Genomic DNA, 17,520 nt, shown 5'->3' on the forward strand with positions numbered 1-17,520 from the left:
AATACAGAAATGATTAAACAATGACAACCACTGAGAATAATGTGAATTACAAACTGAAAAGACATCTGGATGCATTCTGGATGATATTCAACTACACCAAAACATGAAATTCACTCCTGTAAAATGATTTCTTGATATTAATAAATTAAAAGTGTTGATTTTGAGCTCAAACACCTGCGAGTGAAGTGTGAATGCATGTTTAGGTGTCCTGAAATTGCAGTAGATTTAAAAATGACATAAAATATTTCATTTGATTTCATGCCAGACATCAGACACAAAAACAAACTGACGCCAAGCTGAGAAAAGAGAGATCCTTCCTTTTTATTTCATTTTTTGCTGTTGTTTCACATATTGGTACATTGCTTCTATTCCATTTTTTTCTGCACTTATTTAAACAATGAAATCAGAGCCAAATCTCTTTTTTCTAGGACACAGAAAGATTGTAATTTCTCTTTTTTTTAACAGGGGAAGAGGGGACACGGGGGCGGATAGAGGAGGGCGGCTTCTTCACATCGTTCACGAACAGACAAACAGACGGGAACAGAGAGACGGACAGAAGGAGCAAGAGCTGGGAGGGAGAGAGAGGGGAGTGCAGGATAAAAGGGGAGGGAGAGGAGGAGTGAGAGAGAGAGAGAGAGAGAGAGAGAGAGAGAGAGAGAAGGGTGGCAGTGTGCTTTGTCATGCCTGAGAAAAATGAAACCAAGCAGCTCTCAGACACACTTCTAACATAAAAAGGTATCGAACAAAAAAAGCTATGAATGTTTAATAAAAACAACACTCAAAAACAACAATGACATAGAAAGGAAAAATGCCGAGAAAGAGAGACAGGCGGGAGTTGGCAGGTACCGGATCGGGGTGAGGAAGGCTGTTTTCCTCTTTTTCCCCAGTAGAGGGCGAGAGCCTTAATGAATTATGATCATTAGGTTATTTGTATTTTTTGATGGTAAAGATGGAGAGGGATGTAGAACAGTAATCTAGCGTGGCAGTGTTTGTACAGGAGTCCCTGTCGACCGTGAAAGAGTCTGAATGCAGCTGCTTGGTTTGGACTTACGTGATGCGTGACATCCATTACAAAAGCCGCGCATTTGTGTGTTTAACAGTATTAGTAAACCTCTATCATACTGGCAGATTCAGCTGTAGTCTTTGGGCAGAAACAAAAAAAAACCTCTGTGATTGGTCCTCTCATCTTCTTATTTATATTTCAGTAAAAGGAAGGAGTAACATGGTTGTTTCTGTATTGGTGTTTTTATAGTGGAGGGAGGAATGGGTAGAATGTGAAAAAGAGAGAGAGAGACAGAAAGAGATGAAGAAAGAGAGAGTGAGGGAATGAGGGAGAATCGATGAGTGAAGGATTTGACAATTCAGTAGTATGTCTCCTTTTCAACCCAACCTGAAGTAAACAGAGAGAGGGAGAGAGAGGCTAAAAGTTAATTCAAATTCAGCATCAACAACATGAATATTAACATTACTTCTTGGTAGGTGATTAAATATTCACAATATTTATATGAGGAACATTGTGAGTATTACTAATAGCACTTTCATTTTTGCAGTGCTTCCTCACCACTTGTATGGCAAAAAAAAAATCATTTTAATGAATCAGTTCAAACGGTCAACTTCAGTGAATTGATTCAAAACTTGATTCATTTGCATCATGAACTCTATACTGTTCACATAAGTGTCCGTGTGGCATTTTTCATGCAATAAAACATTTGATTCAAAATACATGTATGTGAGTTTTGCTTTTCATTGCAATGAATTGTTTTTGAAGCATATAAATGGTTTAATATAATTTTTCCTTTTGGTTAATTTAGTGAGAAACAGTTTTTAAAAAAAATCCTTGATTTATTTTACCTAGATATTTACTGTATTTTAGTTTGGGGTTAAATAGTTTAAAATAAATGAAGAGATTTATTCAGCAAGGATGTATTAAATTAATCAAAACTGACAGTAAAGACATTAATAATGTTGCAAAAAAATGTTACAAATGAAACACTGTTCCTTTAAAATTTTATATTCATCAAATCCTGAAAAAAAATTACCATGGTTTCCACGAAAATATTTTTGAACATTGATAATAAATTAGTTGATTAAAAAATGTTTCTTTCGCACCAAATTAGTGTATTAGTATGATTTACATTTATATTAAATTGTGTACATTATTAAAATGTAACAATATTACTGTTTTTACTGGATTTTATATCAAATAAATGTAGCCCTGGTGAGCAGAAGAAACTTCAAAAACATAAAAAATAAAAAAAAAACTTACAGACCACAAACATTTGAGTGATACTATAAATGGCTATAAAAAAAGTCATGGAAAAATATGTATATATATATTTAGAGAATAATTCAAGCTCTGTACCTCCTGGGTTTCGGCGCAGGATAAGTTTTCGGATCTCATCATAAACAAAAATTAAGAAGCTGTAAGGGAACGCACAGAACCACCAACTGGGCCTGAGAGAAGAAACGAGAGGGGGAAAAATAAAGAGAATTTCAGATTAGCTCAATTGTTGTTTCCTCAGCTATTGCTATGATAATGCAGATATCTAATTTGCTTTGTAGTGTTCAATCAGGAGCTTTTTATGCAGGTAACACTCACTTGAGAGGATACATCCTGAGGGCCACATCCATGCCGGGGCAGTAAGACAGGAAGGCAGCAAGAGCCGTCTCCTCAAACAGGCCAAAGATCAGGATTTTATTCCTACAAAGAACAAACACAATCACTTAACTCAGCCTGTTTGGCCCAGTCGCTACATTTCGGCCCATTTGATCGAACTACTAAATCCAGCAAGTGCACAATCTTAGTTTTAATATCTGTTGGTTAATGGGATATCGTGAGCGATACTAACTTCATGCCCTGCTGGAACACAGAGTTGCGGCGAGTCTTGCAGATAATGACGTCGGCCCACTGCACCACCACAATACTGACGAAGAAGGCCGTGTGACAGGTGAACTCCACAATCTTCCTCTGCTCATACGTCTGACAGAAAGACATTTAGCATTACACACTCTCACATTCTCCACATTCACATACACAGCTGTTTAAAAGATTGGAATCGGTAAGATTTTGACATTTTTTGAAAGAAATTATTGCAAGGATGCAATAAATTGATAAAAAGTCAATACATTTAAAAAGTTGCAAATAAATGCTGTTCTTTTGAATTTTCCATTCATCAAACAATCCTGAAAAAATTGCATCATGTTTTCCGCAAAAATATTAAGCAACACAATAACAGTTTTCAACATTTATAATAATAATGATTTGGTTTCATGAGTTTAAAATTTAGTGCATTAGAATGATTTCTGAAGGCTCACATGACACTGAAATAAATTACATTTTAAAATATATTTAAATACAAAATATAATTTTTATCAATGGTTTATTTTTTTTTCTTTTAAAAATGGTTGTTAAAGTCTTAGTAATTTTGTTTGTTTTGTGCCATTTTTATTATTATTATTATTTTTTTTCAGTTTTACTCTTAGTTATTTTAGTACAGCAAATTAAACTAAATGAAAACGGGAACTAAATGAAATAAATGAAATATGTTTTATTTCAGTTAACATTTACTTTATTTCAAGTAACAAAAGCATTTTTTATGGTTTTAGTTTTCGTTTTTTAATGAACTATAATAACCCTGGTCTAGATATCTCTATTGTTCATTTTTGAACTTTCCTACATTGTCAAACACTTGTGAAATATCTCTCCAAATGTGTTTGAACAACAATCTATAGATGCATCCTTATTAATAAACCTTGATTCTGCATCTTCTGCATCACACTTCCTCTCTTCAAAATCATATTGCTATATTGTTTTGATTTCTTGTACTGCGGAATATTAATAGCTAAGATGAAAGCTGATAGCCAGTGACAGACCAACACTAAAAATATGATTAGCTCTTAGTAATTTTTTGTTTTGATAAGCCTGTTTAAAACAGTAAAGTTGGTGTTTTTGTACATCTCTTTATAGATGCATCTCCTTAATGAATACATGGAAATGCAGACAAGAGCATCTACCAAATGCTTAAAGGTCAAACCTGTTCTTTTAAATATGTGTAATCTGATTTACCCATTGCTGTCCATAACTGTCCTCCAGGTCATTGTTAGAGCGATCGTCCCAGTTTAGCCGGATGCCCACCAACACACTGGGAAGCCAGCCGTTCTCAGCCAGAATCACGAAATAACTGAAAAATCCTCCCAGGGCCTGAATCATACCTACATATTTAAAAAAGGGAGACGGGACGTCACTTATATTCAGCTCATTTCGGGTCAGTAGACCAGTTGGTCTCTTTCAACAGCAGTTCAATCAAACCAAACCTGAACTAAAAGACATTTTTCAGTTCAGTTCACTAACCGATCTGTCCATAGGCGATGCTGATGAGACGCTCGTTCACCAGCTTGTCCCTGTGGGGGTTACGAGGCTGGCGCTTCATGATGTCACTCTCTGCTACTTCATAAGCCAATGAGATTGCAGGGACCTGAGATGGAAAGCAGTGATTGGTTAATGTTACGAGGAAGTGTATTTCAGAAATAAAGTAAGTATGATCACTAGAAGAGAACAGTTCTTATTACAATCACCAATATGTTCATTGTTGAAATCAAGAGATTAGATGCGTGTGTCTCTCACCATGTCAGTGCCCAGGTCAATGCAGAGGATGGTGATGGTACCCAGAGGAAGAGGAATGTTGATCAAGATGAAGAACAGGAAGGGAGTGATCTCAGGGATGTTGCTGGTCAGTGTGTAGGCGATGGACTTCTTCAGGTTATCAAAGATCAGACGACCTGAGAGAGAGAGAGAGAGAGAGAGAGAGAACCTGCCCTCCAGGACCGAGTTTGGGCACCCCTGATCTAGACTGTGTTTCTGTGTTTTCCCAACATTTGTCAAGACAAATTGCTTGCAAAGAAATGCTTTGCATTATGCATATGCTGCCTGGAAAATCTCTAAATTGTTTTTATTCTTTGGTTTAAATATTATCTACCTTTACTCACTGTTGTTGTCATATTTTTATTAAAGCATTAAAAAAAAAACATCTCTTCCGTGAGCATAAAAAAAAACAACAAAAAAACCCCCTCAAAGCTTTTACTTTTTTCTATGCTCTCAGTATCCCTTCGTCCCTTCCTGTCCTAGCTTTTACTATTTTGAACAATGACGGAAATCTCGTGTAACTGGCACTTCTCGTGTTCATTACCATCCTATGTTGAATTGCTTGTTGCTTTCCTCAACTGCAAGTCGCTTTGGATAAAAGTGTCTGCCAAATGAATAAATGTAAATGTAAATAAATGTAAAAAAAACTTTAATTAAATATATAATTAAATATTGAATATAATTATAGGCTGTAAAACCATATGGTTGTATTCAATAAATGGTTATAGTGAATAAATTAATATATTTTTGGATTATATTTCAAAATCCAAAAATATGTTTTTTTTTTCTTCAAAAAGTTACTATACAATGACGCGCTCATTTTTGTTTATTAATTGGTTTAAATGTTAGCTACTTTTAATTTCTGTAGTATTGTTGTAGTATAGCTTTCATTAAAAAGCTATACTACAACAATACTATAAAATACTGTATTAAAAAACAAAAATATGATTAATTTAAAAAAGACAAACCAAATTAATTAAAATTAAGTTTGACTTTTTATTTATAATATTTTTGTTTACTATTATCAGAATTTTACTTCAGATATTTTGACACATTTTAAATATAACCACAAGTCATATGGTTATAGTTAATAAATGTTTAACTTGAATTAATACATATTTCAAAATTCAAAAACAATATGCTTTTTTTCAAAAAGTTATCGTAGAAAGACACTTTCAGTTGTGTTTATTTTTTGCTACCTAGTTTTCTTCACTGTTGTTGTCATTTTGTTTTATTTTTTCTTATTAAAGCATTAAACTATATTAAACGATATTATACTATAATAAAACTATAAGATGTTTTATTAATGTTATTCATTGTTGTTTTGCATCATATTAAGTTTTAAAAGCGATAGTTTTTAACACGTTTATTTTTTACGTTACGTTACGTTACGTACCGCACCGTACCGTAACGTAACGTAACGTAACATAACATAACATAACAACATATGTTATGTTATGTTATGTTATGAATGTTTATATGGACCCCAGGTACACTAGCAAAAACTAGATTTGTGGAATCTAATGGAGCTCCAATAAAAGAAGAAATAATGAAAAATATAGATCAAAATCCGGGTCATAGACAAAAACAATTTCCTCATGTGAGCTGCCTTCGTTGGATTTCTTTCTATCTTTCTCATATCCTCTCTCTCTTACCTTCCTCAACTCCAGTAACAATGGATGCAAAGTTGTCGTCCAGCAGAATCATGTCTGCAGCCTGCTTGGAGACGTCTGAGCCAGAGATCCCCATAGCAACACCGATGTCTGCCTTCTTCAGAGCAGGCGAGTCATTCACTCCATCACCAGTCACTGCCACAATGGCCCCCTAAACGACACAGACAGAGAGGGTGTGTACAAATATAAGTCAGTTGTTTCCCTTGATATTGTGATCATGATTAATAATGAACTACAGTTAGATTTAAATCCTTTTTGTGTTTTATTTAGGTGTGCACCTGTCTCTGGCAGCCCTCCACAATGATGAGTTTCTGTTGGGGAGAAGTCCTGGCGAACACAATCTCTGTGTGATTCTTCAGCACATCATCCATCTGGTCCTGCGTGAGGTCCTTCAGATCTGAGCCGTGGATCACACAGGCTTTAGCATCCCTGACAACACACACACACACACACACGAAGAATAGCAAATGAAGACTCGCTCTCCAGTAGTCAAAATCAGACTAAATGTGCAGCTGCTGTTACTGAATAAAAAAAGAGCAAGAATTATTACAAATGACATTGTAATAAAAGAATTATTACTATTACAAATATATTTCACATTATCCAGCATTCAGTCTTTTTTTGCATGACTTTCCCTGCAGATAGATACTGTACCTACACGGGGCAAAATCATGTTTCTATATCGATGGACATTCAGAAATTGCTATTTCTGCATAAAACAATGGCACATATTTTGCTATATTACAGTACACTCCAAAAGGGGGGTTTCACAGTGAAGCCATTCAATAAACATTTGTGGCTCCTTAAAGAACCTTTCAGTGAACAGTCTTTAAAAAAAACATTTATTCTTATTGTGAAGTACGTTTTAAAAATCGAAATAAACTTTTTCCGCTATAATGCGCTTTTGTGCATTAAAAAGGTTCCATGGATGTTAAAGGTTCGTCACGGAACCATCAATGCCAATATTGATGGTTCAACTTTTATTTTTAAAAGTGTAGATGTTTTACCAGTGACCTACTTTTGAAGTTATTATAGGAATTATTGTAATATTATATAAGTGGTATAGACATTTTTGATTCAAACCAGCATGATTCAATTTAGACATGTTCCTGGATCAAGATCCTTTGTCATTCCTAGATCAATATTCCTATCAAGCAATCATACACCATATCCTAATCCTAGCCTATACTGCTAAAAGCAAATGATTGGTGGAGAATAATGCTATTAAAGCTTAATCCCAGCCAAGTAATCCGATCGGTTGATAGGAACTAAAAAACATGCTGATCCAGGAAAACATCCTTGAGAAAATCATGAACGTTAAGCACAGACCTCCTAAACGTGTGTGTTTTCAATTTTTGACATTTATATTCAAAGTTTAGCAGACAGTATATAGGAAATTATGGGGAGAAGGAAGTAAAACAGGATCGTGGAGTTTATTTCTTAACCCTGTAGAGCCTGACAAATGAAAAATCATCTGTTGCATGTTTTTTGTTGAATTTCATATTTGATACACCAGAATTTTATGGCTCATAAAACATCTCAATTTTATTCAGGGGCCCAAACTGAGGAAAAATATACAATTCGGTGCATCTGCTGATATTTATATGGCCAAAAAGTAAGATGAAATTCTAGTGTTGTAATATAAATCAATGAGATCTTTATAACAGTATAGCAGACTGCTTACATAAAACATATATAAATATCAGTTGTCACTCTGTATCTCCCAATAAAATGTGTTGACATCAAATGCTTGGTTTCAATGCTCTTTAGTTTTCATTTAAAACATATAATGCAATACAATGATGACTGAGACAAACATTACTCAAAAGCCTTTAAAAAGGCATATTTTAACATAATTTTTCTAATAAATAGTGTTCATCTTGAAATATGACTAAAAATATAAAAGTTATTATTGTTTACTTTATAAAAATCTTATTTCACAGCAAAAAGACAAGTGAACCATGACCTGAAGGCAGACGATTTTATAATTATAATAAAAGGCATTTTACATACTAAAAAAGTCTAAACTATCAATCAGATGGCATATGCAGTAGTCTGTGTACAACCGTTTGGATCATGTTGATAATTTAGAGGCCTCTGAAAAAGGCTTTATAGGGTTTAAAGGGATAGTTCACCCAAAAATGAAAATTTGATGTTTATCTGCTTACCCCCAGGGCATCCAAGATGTTGGTGACTTTGTTTCTTCAGTAGAACACAAACACAAAAGATTTTTAACTCAAACCGTTGCAGTCTGTCAGTCTTATATTGGAAGTGAATAAGAATCATGGCTTTGAGAGTAAAAAAAAACATACACAAACAAAACCAAATTAAACCCTGTGGCTCGTGACGATACATTGATGTGTAAAGACACGAAACGATCGGTCTGTGGAAGAAACTGAACAGTATTTACATTGTTTTTTACCTCTGATGCACTGCAATGTCCGAACTGTCCTGAGCGCGTCCTCGACAGCCGGCACGTGATGCGTCTTCTTCTTCTTCTTCGTGCTTTACGGCGGATCGCAGACTTATAAGTGCATTACCGCCACCTACATACACACAAAACCAAATTAAACCCTGCGGCTCGTGACGATACATTGATGTGTAATGACACGAAATGATCGTTCTGTGCAAGAAACTGAACAGTATTTATTATCACTCATAATTGAGATTGTAGATAGAGTGCCAATGGTCCATTTGAGAGACAGGTGGCGGTAATGCACTTATAAGTCTGTAATCCACCATGTAATCACGCGCCGGCTGTCGAGGACGCGCTCAGGACGCGCTCAGGACAGTTCAGACATTGCAGTGGTGTGTTTTTATACTCTACCTGGGGTTGACCTGGCTGACGGGAATATTAAGGCGAGCGGCGATGTCCTCCACAGTCTCGTTACCCTCAGAGATGATCCCCACACCTTTAGCGATGGCCTTGGCCGTGATGGGATGGTCTCCGGTCACCATGATGACTTTGATACCAGCTGAGCGGCATTTGCCCACAGCGTCGGGGACGGCAGCTCGGGGAGGGTCAATCATGGACATCAGACCCACAAAGCACAGGTTGTCTGTCTGGAAGTTAATGTCGTCGGTGTCAAAGGCGAATCCTTTGGGGTACTTGTCCTCGGGCATGAACAAGTGGCAGAAACCTGGATGGAAGGAGGAAAAAAGACTGTCAGAATGGATTCATTCTACAGTTTTGAGGTTTTTCATGTGCCTTGGATTTATATTTATGTTTGTGCTTTTTAAAAGGATTTTTAAGAGCTTTGTGAAGAAGTATCAGGAAACAGAAAAGCACATGCACATCACTGTGGTTTGACTTTGAAATCTCACGTCACATCTCTCTATTTCTCACCCAGCACTCTTTCTCCCAGTCCTCCGAGCTCCAGGTAGGCGTTCTGGAAGGCCTCCTTCAATTCCTCGTCCATGGGCTGCTCTTTGCCCTGCTGCAGGATGGTGGAGCAGCAGTCCAGGATGCGCTCAGGCGCCCCCTTCATCACCAGCAGGTAATGGCTATCGTTACCCTCATCCGACTCGTGCACTGACAGCTGGTGTGAAAACACATCCAAGCACATGAAAATAAGCGTTAATGAGAACAAAATAATCTGGTAAATGTGAATCAAGATTAGCATGTTTAAATCATTCATAAGAATTAAAAGAAAAATCTTAGAAGAATGGCATTGTCTAATGAGGGACTAAACAAGTCTGTACTTTTCTTTAGACAAAATTATACATAATCAATTTAAGAAATTAAAATGATATTTCACAAAACAAAAATGTATTTCATAACATTTTCACTATTTGTAAAATATATTTCATTTTTTTTAATATACATAAATTAAATAGTTATATATACGTTTGTTGCATGACCATTTGAAATGAACTAATGAAACTAATAAAAATGGTTATAAAATGAAAATAAATTGTGACATGACCTACAAAATACACTTTTTTTCTTAGACATTGATATACATTTCAACATAAAATCTTGTGTTAACTTTTAAAAAAAGGACATGAACATGTCAACCATTTATTTGGCAATTAAAGTTTAAATAATATTATACTGATATTATTATACTGATATCAATTTATTTTGAATTGACAGTAAATATACAATATTCTTTTAAGTATTATGTAAGTGAAGGTTACATTGACTGAATATTAACCAAGTTAATGGATGCTGGACTCAATGGATGCTAAATTCAGTCACATCAGATACTGAACAGTAAGCAAACCTGGTATTTGTTGGTGGAGTTGAAGGGAATTTCAGCCACTTTTTTGTTCTTTTCCCTCATGGCTTTGACGGAGCCACAGGAGAGCTCGATGCACTTGAGAAGAGCTGATTCAGAGGCGTCCCCCGCGACATCACGCTTCAGGATGGGCAGAGAGTCCTGTCCCGCCTTAAACGCGGCTCTGTTACAGAGCGACGCCACACGGGCCAGAGACAACCACGTCCCAGAGCTCTTGTCAAAGGACGCACCTATTAGAGACACACACAGGATCAATATAGTATCTATATATAGCCTAGCAACCAGCCGGAACAGCCTAGCAACAGCTAGAACACCCTGATAATCTATTTACACTACCATTTAAAAGTACTGTTTTTAAACAAAGTCTCTTCTGCTCACCAAGGCTACATTTATTTGATCAAAAACACAGTAAAAACACTAATATTGTGAAATAGTTTTACAATATAAATGAACTATTTTCTGTTTGAATATATTTAAGATGTAATTTATTCTTGTGATGCAAAGCTGAATTTTCAACATAATTTCTCCAATCTTCAGTGTCACATGAAGAAGAAATTCTACTTTACAAATTTAATATTAACATTATAATATGCTGATTTAGTGCCCGTGTAAACTTTATTATTATTTTTACCAATGTTAAAAACAGTTGGAAGACGTGATACATTCTTTGAAATTCTTTGATGAATATAAGTTCATAAGAATTGTTATTATTTGAAATAGAAATCTTTAGTACAGTGTTATTTTAGTGTCAATGAGATACTGTTATAGTTCTTAATAGTTTGAATTAGTTTTTATTTTAATTTTTCTGCTTTCATATAATAATAATAACAATAGTTTAAGTTTTAGTAATTTAGTTGTGTGTTTGCCATTTTTATTAGTTTTTTTTAATATGTCTATATATTTTTTTATAAATTTTTACATTTACATTTACATTTAGTCATTTAGCAGACGCTTTTATCCAAAGCGACTTACAAATGAGGACAATGCAATGGAAGCAATCAACATCAACAAAAGAGCAATGATATTCAAGTGCTATAACAAGTCTCAGTTAGCTTAACACAGTACACGTAACAATGTTTTTTTGTTGTTGTTAAAGTAGGGTATATAATAAATAAAAAGAAAACAGATAGAATAGAAAAAGAATAGAGCAAGCTAGTGTTAGAGGCATTTATTGCTTTTGTTAATTGTATAATCAATAAAATTATTTTTTTTTAAAGAAAAACAAGCAGTTAGTAAATGAATACTAGTGCAAGTCTAAATAGTTTTTTTTTCTTCCATTTTTATTATTGGTTTAGTTTTAGCTATATTAGAACATCAGCTTAAACTACATGAAAATGAGAAATGTTGACTTAGCAGCAAGATAAAACTTTTTTATATATATTTTATTTGATTTCAGTAAACGTTTATTTTATTTATTAGTAACAAATTTTTATGGTTTTAGTTTTAGTTAACTATAACAAGCTTCGGTAACATTTTAAATGTTTTTACTGACACTTTTGATCAATTTAAAGGGATAGTTCACCCAAAAAATGAAAATTCTGTCATCATCTACTCAAGTTGTTCCAAACTTGTATGAGTTTCTGTCTTCTGTTGAATATAAAATGAGATATTTTGAAGAACGTTAGTAACCAAACAGTTTCTGTACCCCACTGACTTCCATAGTGATTTTTTCCATACAATGGAAGTCAGTGGGTACCAAGAACTGTTTGGTTACCAACATTCTTCAAAAATGTCTTCTCTTCTGTTCAACAGAAGAAAGAAACTCATACAGAAACTCATATGGAAGCCCATTTCCGCCACTGAATAAAAAATAAAACAGGGTAATTGTGAATTTACATCACACAATTCTGACTTCTTTTCTCAGAATTGTGAGATGTAAACTCACAATTGCAAATTATAAAGTCTAATTCTGGGGGGGGGGGGGGATTATTTTCTTATAATTGTGAGTTTATATCTCATGAGACAAAAACATTAAAACCCATTATAAACGAGGCATTTGTTGCATCCAATGGGGACATAATTACGGATTATAATGACTTATACTGTCTTTTTACGCGTTGCATCGCGCCGCATAAACATAAAACCATGTCTGCTTTTGTGATCGGAGAAACGACAAACAACAAGCGCTACTCTACACTGCTCAAAACTCGCGTTTGAATCATCAGTGGCAAATCCTTTAAATATGAAAACGTACTTAGTCTGTGAGTCAGAACAGCCGGCATTGTAGTCTACTCTCCCAGGATCAGGAAACAGTCCTCCATAAAATGTGCTGCACACATCTGAATATTTGGGTTGAACTGTTCTGGAACAGTGTTGTAAATACAACTTAACCACTGATTTCTAGTTGCGTCCTCTTTTGGAAGGCCAAACAAAGTAGTTTCGCTTTCACAACGAAACACACAGCATCACAGACGGCACGCTAGAGTGAGCGGAGGCCGGCTTGAGTGAGTGGAGGCCGGCGGATTTGAGAATGGCGCGACCGGCGAATTCGACGAAGGAGCGGCCAGCGGGCTTGCGGCAACCACATGTGACGACCCCGGGCTGGACTCCTCTATAAAGAATATCTCTTTGGATTTGAGACTTTGCAACTTTACAGATCTTCTTTATGCACCAAGAGCTTGTAACACTTCAAAGAGAAAGGAAAAATTGAAATCGCATCATATGACCCCTTTAATTGTGAGATAAAAAAAATTGCAATTAGCTTTTTTTTTTTTTACTCAGTGGCAGAAATGGGCTTCCATACTTTAACACTGATTAATATATTTACTGTTTTACAAAACAACAACAACAACAACAAAAATCTTACTGACCCCAAACTTTTGAAAGGTAAAATCTATCTATTCTGCATCTATTGCCCTAGCAACGACCTATTAATTCCCTAGCAACTCACCCGACTGATCTTCGGTGGTGTCCGCCTCATGGATCTGATTGTCGAACCACATGTGGGCAACAGTCATGCGGTTCTGCGTCAGGGTGCCAGTTTTATCAGAGCAGATGGTGGATGTGGATCCCAGAGTCTCCACAGCCTCCAGATTCTTCACCAGGCAGTTCTTGCGGGCCATGCGCTTGGCCGTGAGGGTCAGACACACCTGAGAGACAGAAACAGAAAGACAGAAAGAGAGAAATGGAAACAGAGGAAGAGAAAAATCGAACAAAAGGAAGTGTGAGGCAGAAGTTGAAAGGAAACGGAGGTGGAGAGAAAGAGAAGTGAACAGAATTTTAGTGACATTACATTGTTGGTAATGTGGCACAATGCAGCATCGTGCAGTAAGAGAACAGTGTTAAATCAAAAAGAGGCTCTGAAGAGCAAAGCCAAGCACAGCAAGAAGCAGAGAGGTCAGAAACATACTCTACACAATGTCTCTTTTGTTATTGACATCAAAAGACGAGCCAATCAAAATCTAAAGTATATTTGCACAAATTCATCTGTCACTTGGTAGGAGAGAGTCAAATTAGACATATTCCAAAATCAACAGTTGTGACATGCACTTATCATCCAAAACCCCCTAAAATATGACACTAGATATAAAAATATATATCCCAGAATGTTAAATAAGGGTTCACGTGCAAAAAAAGTATTATGAATTATGAATTATTGGCTGCTGAGAACATGCAAAATGCAGATATTACACATTTTCACATTTTTGTTGTCTTTCAGACCACAATCTGTCCTGTGACAGACTACAACTATAATTTATACAACTATAATCAGATTTAGAGAAAACTCAGTGTGAATATTTGATATAAAGATAATTCAAAATTTAATTAAAAAAATATTTTTATTTGGTGTAGCCTTTCACTTAGCATGAAACCAGATTTAAAAATCTAAATTTCTTTATATCACATAAATAATTATTATCCATATTACTTTTGTGCTTTTTTAATGTTCAATATCGCTCCCTTATGGCAATGTAGAGATGTTTTTTTTAATCAATGAAACATATAGTTATAGTTATAAAGGGCAGCACAACTATTTTCAACAATACTTGAGCAGCAAATCAGCATATTAGAATGATTTCTGAAGGATCATGTGACACTGAAGACTGGAGTAATGATGCTGAAAATTCAGCTATGCACCACAGGAATATATTATATTTTAAAATATATTCAAATAGAAAACTGCTATTTTAAATTATAATAATATTTCACAATATTTACTGTTTTTTTAAATAAATGCAGCCTAACAGACTTTTAGAAACAAGAGACACAGTTGTGCACATCTATAAGCTACAGCACAAATTATAAGGGTTTCAGAAACATATTATCGAAGTATTTTACAAAAGCTTTGACTTTTTATTATTTATAAGCATTGAAGATTGCAAAACGTTTTCAAAATCTACAAGAAAAATCCAGGTAGCGGAATTAAGCGTGCAATTTTTTTCTTACAGTCATAAAATTTAGCTTAAAAATAAAGAGAATAATAATAAACATTTACTGTAAATATAGAATTTATAGACTATATATATAAATTGATAAATATATATGATATATATAATTTGCCAGTTTGGTCCAAAAAGCATTAGCAACCTTACAGTCAATGTCGGTGTATTTAGCATGCATACTGAGCATGCATATTGGCTTTGCATTATTATTACACATTTCTGAATGCAGTGATGCACAAAACCGAGCTTGACGTCTGTGTAGAGTATGTTTGAGGCCTAGTTGTGCATCTCAGCCAGAGGCACAGCCAGAGCCCCGTCAGTCTCTATGTGACAGCCACTAGCTCGCACAGGCAACTAGAGATACCACAGAGCAATACTTTTTCAGATTTTCATATTGGCCTAGGCTTTCAACAGTGAGAGTCTGTAAAAGAACACAGGAAGAGAAAGAGAGGAACAGACAGAGAGAAAGAGAGAGAGTGATAGAGTCACGAAGAGTCACAGATATGAAGGATTCGAGAGAGGGAATAAAGTTCAAGAACACACACGATGATATTCAACACTACTGGAGCGTATACTGACACCAGACGAAAAGCCACAACACTCACAATCAAGAGTTACACCGAAGAAGAAATGAACCAGAGACGACAAAGAACAGACAACAGATACACACAGATTAAAGTGTCCAAATATAATCTCATGGAATATGTTCAGAATGGCACACTGCTAGAGAACTGTGGTAGTAGTAGAAACTGAAGCCTGACTTTCCTGTAACCTGACCCCACCTGACTAGTACTGCAAAATTAAAAGAAAGAAACTAAACTAAACCAAAATTCACTGACTTTCTTTCTTTTTTTTTATGTGCAAAAAATGTCTCTATTTGCCTTGTGATGAATAAAGGAAATATCAAACATGATTTTGCAGAAACTTTTTATTTGATTTATGTATGGATGTATGCATGTATGTGTGTATTTATATATTTATTTTTTGTCTAATTATTTGTTTGGAATGCCAATATGTTTTAATTTATTATTATTATTACTTTTTTCAAAATACACTATCGTTTAAAGGTTTTCTAACGTTTTTGAAAGACGTTTCTCACTTAAAGAAAAAACTCACGCAAAGAATAAAGTCCTTATTTTTGTTTTCTTTGCGCAAAAAAGTATTCTCGTAGCTTCGTAACTTTACAGTTGAACCACTGATGTCCCACGGACTACTTTGTCGATCATCTTGGTACTTTTCTGGACCTTGAATGTGGTAGTTACCTTGCTGTCTATGGGAGGGTCAGAGAGCCCTTAGATTTCGTCAAAAATATCTTAAATTGTGTTCCGAAGACGAACGAAGGTCTTACGGGTTTGGAACAACACAAGGGTGAGTAATTAATGACAGAATTTTCATTTTTGGGTGAACTTACCCTTTAATTATGCATTAAATTAAGTCCAAAGTGAGCAATTTGATTTGCTGAATAAAATGATTAATTTCTTTGAAAAAATCTTTCAAAAATCCCAAACTTTTGAACGATAGTGTACATTTATTACTGACATATTATTGCCCCTTGTGAATTAATATAGCCAATAATCTAGCACACTACTGTATTAAATATTGATTGTTGCATACGGTGTAATGTTTCACACAATATTTGACATACTCAGTAGGCAGTATGCAGTACATACTGTGCAGTATGTAGTACGTACTGTGAAATATGTTCATATGTTGTATGTCCATTCCAAACAAAGCCATGAACAAAAGAAAAAGAAACAAAAAAGACGACAAACACACATTGTCACAAAATATACTGAAAAATAACAATAAAAAAAAACATGTATGTCACAAAAAGACATTTCAACACTTGCAGAGACACCAATACACACTACAAAATCCTGACACTGAGAAAGAGAGGGAGAAACCAGGGGTCCTCACAGTTACGGTGGCCAACAGTCCCTCAGGCACATTGGCGACGATGATGCCGATGAGGAAGATGACGGCCTCCAGCCAGCTGTAGCCCAGGATGATTGACAGGATGAAGAAGCTGACGCCCAGGAAGACGGCCACGCCGGTGATGATTTGGATGAAGTGCTCGATCTCCTTGGCGATGGGGGTCTTTCCGGTCTCTAGGCCGGAGGTCAGAGTAGCGATGCGGCCCATGACAGTTCGGTCACCGGTGCAAACGACAATCCCACGAGCGGTACCTGACAGGAGAACAGAACAGAAGGACATCGTTATAATGATCAGATGATATTATCCCAATTATCACATGACGATTTAGCAAATATATAAATAAAAGTACAGGAAATATTAATCAAAGTTGATATTATTTTATTATGTGAGAAGAAAGAGTGTGTGAAATGATAAAATGTGTGACCTATACTATTTTATGCTGCAATATTTAGTAGTAGTATTTATAGTTGTACACGTTAATGTTTTTAATGTTTCTATTACTGGTTAAAGGCAATCACTTATTTTGCCTTTATAAATTATAAAATAATACAAATTATATATAATATACAAACCACCATTTAAAAGTCTCTCATACTCATTATAGGGTTAGTTCACCCAAAAATTAAAATTGACCCATAAATTACTCA

General features: G+C 35.2%; 1 protein-coding gene across 1 annotated transcript in view; it reads right to left on the reverse strand.

The window, feature by feature from the left end:
- Positions 1-460: 460 nt before the first annotated feature.
- Positions 461-17,520, reverse strand: part of LOC107666333 (sodium/potassium-transporting ATPase subunit alpha-3-like) — a 40,204-nt gene continuing 23,144 nt past the window's right edge. The window contains exons 8-21 of the mRNA XM_016457586.1: positions 16,856-17,124; positions 13,447-13,645; positions 10,542-10,786; positions 9,662-9,854; positions 9,143-9,455; positions 6,594-6,744; positions 6,298-6,466; positions 4,625-4,779; positions 4,352-4,475; positions 4,067-4,212; positions 2,850-2,980; positions 2,600-2,701; positions 2,363-2,454; positions 461-1,390 (exon numbers count right to left, since the gene is read on the reverse strand). Coding sequence (XP_016313072.1) covers positions 1,362-1,390; positions 2,363-2,454; positions 2,600-2,701; positions 2,850-2,980; positions 4,067-4,212; positions 4,352-4,475; positions 4,625-4,779; positions 6,298-6,466; positions 6,594-6,744; positions 9,143-9,455; positions 9,662-9,854; positions 10,542-10,786; positions 13,447-13,645; positions 16,856-17,124 — 2,318 coding nt within the window. The 3' untranslated portion in view covers positions 461-1,361. The remainder of the gene's footprint in view (positions 1,391-2,362; positions 2,455-2,599; positions 2,702-2,849; positions 2,981-4,066; positions 4,213-4,351; positions 4,476-4,624; positions 4,780-6,297; positions 6,467-6,593; positions 6,745-9,142; positions 9,456-9,661; positions 9,855-10,541; positions 10,787-13,446; positions 13,646-16,855; positions 17,125-17,520) is intronic.

Source organism: Sinocyclocheilus anshuiensis, unplaced genomic scaffold (genome assembly GCF_001515605.1).
Source record: "Sinocyclocheilus anshuiensis isolate Anshui unplaced genomic scaffold, SAMN03320099.WGS_v1.1 scaffold868, whole genome shotgun sequence".
NCBI classification, from domain to species: domain Eukaryota; kingdom Metazoa; phylum Chordata; class Actinopteri; order Cypriniformes; family Cyprinidae; genus Sinocyclocheilus; species Sinocyclocheilus anshuiensis.